At 40.2% G+C, this 5000-nt stretch overlaps 1 protein-coding gene across 1 annotated transcript in view; it reads right to left on the bottom strand.

Moving 5' to 3' along the window:
* The window catches only part of LOC122252138 (uncharacterized), a 32189-nt gene extending 28474 nt beyond the window's left edge, over positions 1-3715 (bottom strand). The window contains exon 1 of the mRNA XM_043014434.2: positions 3609-3715. Coding sequence (XP_042870368.2) covers positions 3609-3619 — 11 coding nt within the window. The 5' untranslated portion in view covers positions 3620-3715. The remainder of the gene's footprint in view (positions 1-3608) is intronic.
* Between the last annotated feature and the right edge of the window lie 1285 nt (positions 3716-5000).

Genomic DNA, 5000 nt, shown 5'->3' with positions numbered 1-5000 from the left:
CTGTGTCTGTGTCTGTGTCTCTGCCTCTGCCTCTGTCTCTGTCTCTGTCTCTGTCTCTGTCTCTGCCTCTGCCTCTGTCTCTGCCTCTGTCTCTGTCTCTGTCTCTGTCTCTGTCTTTGTCTCTGTCTCTGCCTGTGTCTGTGTCTGTGTCTGTGTCTCTGCCTCTGCCTCTGTCTCTGTCTCTGTCTCTGCCTCTGTCTCTGTCTCTGTCTCTGTCTCTGTCTTTGTCTTTGTCTCTGTCTCTGTCTGTGTCTCTGTCTGTGTCTCTGTCTCTTTCTCTGTCTCTGCCTCTGTCTCTGTCTCTGTCTCTGCCTCTGCCTCTGCCTCTGTCTCTGTCTCTGTCTTTGTCTTTGTCTCTGTCTCTGCCTGTGTCTGTGTCTGTGTCTGTGTCTCTGCCTCTGTCTCTGCCTCTGTCTCTGCCTCTGTCTCTGTCTCTGTCTCTGTCTCTGTCTCTGTCTTTGTCTTTGTCTCTGTCTCTGTCTGTGTCTCTGTCTGTGTCTCTGTCTCTTTCTCTGTCTCTGCCTCTGTCTCTGTCTCTGTCTCTGCCTCTGCCTCTGTCTCTGCCTCTGTCTCTGTCTCTGCCTCTGCCTCTGTCTCTGTCTCTGTCTCTGTCTTTGTCTCTGTCTGTGTCTGTGTCTCTGCCTCTGTCTCTGTCTCTGTCTCTGTCTCTGTCTCTGTCTCTATCTCTGTCTCTCTCGCTTTCGCTCTTGCTCTTACTCTCTTTCTCACTCTCACTCTCACTCTCACTCTCGCTCTCGCTCTCCCATTTGTTTTTACTTGGACCTTTGCAAACAAATACAAGAAAACAACAAAAAATGTTTCGCTTCAACGCATGAACTTTGTCCTTGTCCTTCCGGTCATTTTAAAAGGGAAGAAGAGAGAGAGAAAGAGAGTCGGAGAGAGAGGGACACATACGCACGCATAAACGGAGTCACACACACACACACACAAACACACACACACACACACACACACACACACACACACACACACACACACACACACACACACACACACATAAACACACACACACACACACACACATACACACACACACACACACACACACACACACACACACACACACACACACACACACACACACACACACACACACACACACACACACACACACACACACACACACACACGCACAAGGTATACGCATTGTACTCTGAGACAAGACAGACAGGCAAGTACACAACTCTACAAGTTCGATGCTAAAAAATAAATATATAACAATGATAAAAAGCAGCGCCTCTCGAACGTGTCCAGCAAGTTTTATAAGTGACGTCTGAGAGTTCTAAGTGCAATGCTTCCTGTGAACGTCTTAAGAGGGAGAGAAGGCCATTGTTACGGCCTTTTTTTTTTTTTGGGGGGGGGGTCTACAATGTAACTTAACAATAGTTGAACAAATTTCCCTTTTGTTTTGTTCATAAGAAAGTCTCATCAAGATAGGTATTTAAAAAGTGGACTTCGCTTATGCATGTTTTCTTCTGCAGTGATGTATATCACTTACGTTTTTCTAAAAAGATATATGCTCTAAACATTTTTTTTTCTTTTTTTTTAGAATCTGGTTCATTGGGGATAAACAGCAACCTTGAAGGTATGTTTGTTATTTTGTTTTTATATATTAGTTCGCAATGTACCTTCTCTCCCCCTCGTTCTAGTTCTCCCTCCTTCTCTGACATTTTTTTAATGAGTGTTTTAACCTTAAGCTTCACTTCAAGTTCGGAATCTACGTTTTTTTTTTTTATATACTTAACACTAACGGCAAAACGTCATGTGTGTTCCTTAATCGCAAGTCTTACAGTAAAAAGATATATGTATATTTTACAGTGTGTGAAAAGTGTCCCCTTCCCTCCCTCATTCCCTCCCTTTCTCCCTGCTTCTATTCATCCCTCATTCCTTCCCTTCCTCCCTGCGTCCCTCCATCACTCATTTCCTCCCTTCCTCCCTGTTTCCATGCTTCCCTGCTTCCATGCTTTCCTCCATCCCTCCCTCCCTCATTCCCTCCCATCCTCCTTGGTTCCCTCCCTCCCTCATTCCCTCATTCCTTCCCATCCTCCTTTCTTCCCTCCCTCCCTCATTCCCTCATTCCCTCCCATCCTCCTTGGTTCCCTCCCTCCCTCATTCATCACCCCTGCTTTTTATATTGCTCTTATTTCTATTTTTTCTGATCCGATTTTTAAAAATACATGTTTTAAATCTAGACAAGCAGTCTCAGGGACAACATGGTAGGATGATATCTGTATATTCACCAGAACATTGCTTTGAAATACTAAAAACTGACGGCAAAAAACGACTATCCTGAAATAAATACACACAAAAACACACACATGTGTGTGTTTGTGTGTGTTTATTTCAGGAGTGCTCTCGTTATTCTATCCTTTAGTGTATTTGTTATTTGTTCCTTCATCCTTCTCCATTTATCTAGAGACACACACACACACACACACACACACACACACACACACACACACACACACATACACACATACATACATACACACACACATACACACACACACACACACACACACACACACACACACACACACACACACACACACACACACACACACACACACACACACACACACACACACACACACACGTGTATGTGTGTGTGTGTACACCATTCCCGACACTAGATAAATGGAGAAGGAATAAGGAACAAAAAGGAAATACACTAAAGGATGGAATAACGAGAGCAATCACAATAACAGGTGTTTTTACAAGAGTCACAAAGGCAGTCTGATATTTCCGTCAACGTTTTGGGTTCTTTGCAACTTGCCCATTGCACAACCCAATAACAGTGATTTTGTAATAATCGACTAAAAGTATTAAGTGCACAATGAAAAATGTTATTATATGAGGAGCGATTTTTAACCTGTTTTACACATAAATTCATAGAATATACGAGAGTATATATATACAAAAAGAAGAAAAAGTAAATAACTTTGGGATTGAACAATATATAATAATATACTGTAACAAAGACAGTAATATCATAATAATAATAATAAAAGTGGTAACTATAATCATCACCATCACAATAATGATAATGATCATAAAATAATGATAATAACAATAACAATAAAATAAATATGATAATAATAACAATGATGATAATATTAAACAACATCAAAATCAAAGACTACTCTAGTCTCTTGTCCTGACAGAAAGGTAACTCGCATACGCCCTTCCGATGCCCAAAACCCACGCCCAAACAGCGCCGCCCACTTGCACTGCTGCTATGGAAATGGCAAGATGTCATGGCAGTATCATGGAATATATAGATATACTATTATCATTGCTACGTTTCGACCATAGAGTTAATCTGCGTTGCTGTTTGACTATTGTCTGATTTGTAGAGGACGTTACCTATTGCGATGTCAGTGAGTGCCACCCCAATATAAGCATCGTAGTTCATTTACATCGTGCTGTTTTATCAGTTGAAAATAACAGACGAATCAGTAATACAAGAAATAAAACAACGGATCAGTTTCGACATTCAACCAAAAATAATATAAGAGTCTCAAAAATTCCCCTATATCTACGAGACTAAGATTCCCAGTAACAAGAAGGAAACCGTGGACACTGACCTTCCTCCCATGGCTGCCGGACAGGTATGAAGCCCCTGTACTCGAGTCTGCAGTCACCAGGTGCACTCTTCGGCGGGACGGAAACTGTCGTACCGTTTTTGCGTAGACCAGCGGGTTGACAAGAATTTTGGTTGAGTTCATTTTTGAGTGTTTATGTTCTAGTGATGGTGTTTGTTTGTTTTGATGTCAGTTTTTTTTATGTTTACCTGTTTATTTATTTATTTGTTTGTTCATTTATCTGTTTGTTTATTTATCGATCTCTTTAGTTAGATGTTAGTTTTGACATTTAGCGTTTAAGTGTTTCAATGAGTAAATGTATTGTATTTGATTCTCAAAAGTACAGAAAAGGTCTAGAACAGTTCTTCAAAATAAAAATAGTACGAATAATGTGTTGTGTACATATGAATGTTAATCGCTCTTACGTAAATCAAGCTATCATTGATATCAGGGGTTATATCCCTTCTTAGCTATGCAACGTTCCAAAACAACATAGAATACAATAAAATCTATTCATTAACATTAATCTTCACGTTATAACACTGTAATGCCGCAATATATCCCATCATAAGGACGAAGCAAAGATGTGTTTTGACCTGAGGATCGGCCGCTGGTAGGACATCCAGACGTACGATGAAACCATATACTTGGACCAGCCATGCAAAGACCATGCAACTTAATCAAAGACAAACGCATACATAACCCATATATTATAATCCGTATCCCCGAAAAAAAAAATACCTTTAGATATAAAAGTGTAATTAGAACGAAAAAAAAATTGAAGTATCTTGTTCTGAAGAATTCCGTCAAACCCGATGAACTTCGTGTTACTTTCCTTGATTTGTTACTTATTGTAGATCAAGTTTATCAAAGCAGATTCCACAGACTCAGGCGCGAAAAACGACTAGTCACAACAAGACATAAGAGATTCAGGATGTGTGTGAGAAGGAAGACTAGGTTTGCCGAGATAAAAATTGGGAGTTATACATAACAATCATGTGGCTACGACTTCAAACCACATCCCGATTTCTATGTTCTTGGCAAGGCAAGTTCGGATGCGTGTGCTTGATCTAAGAAAAAAAAAATGCATTTTCTTTGTTTTATTTTAATAATTCTTTGATATTGTGGCCGGTTGTGTGTTAAGGTTCGCGTACCAAAGAAAATATGCTTTCTTCACTTATAAATCTTATATTTTGGGGAACGTTCCCAGCGTAAACATACAAATAAACAAAAGGCTTACCGATGGCTTCATAATCACGTAAGAGCGGCGGTGTTTCGTATCCTTGGACATTGATTTATAGTAAACGCATACCTTTTTTAGTGAGGTTGAGCTGCCTTTAGCTTAAAATCATAATGATCAGCAGAGCGTATAAGATATAGCTGAAGGGGCGTTGG

The sequence above is a fragment of the Penaeus japonicus genome, unplaced genomic scaffold (genome assembly GCF_977035675.1).
Source record: "Penaeus japonicus unplaced genomic scaffold, GWHDUDI00000001_assembly GWHDUDI00000031, whole genome shotgun sequence".
In the NCBI taxonomy this organism is placed as follows: Eukaryota; Metazoa; Arthropoda; class Malacostraca; order Decapoda; family Penaeidae; genus Penaeus; species Penaeus japonicus.
Note: the sequence above shows the minus strand (reverse complement) of the source record. Positions and strands in the feature narration are given on the sequence as shown.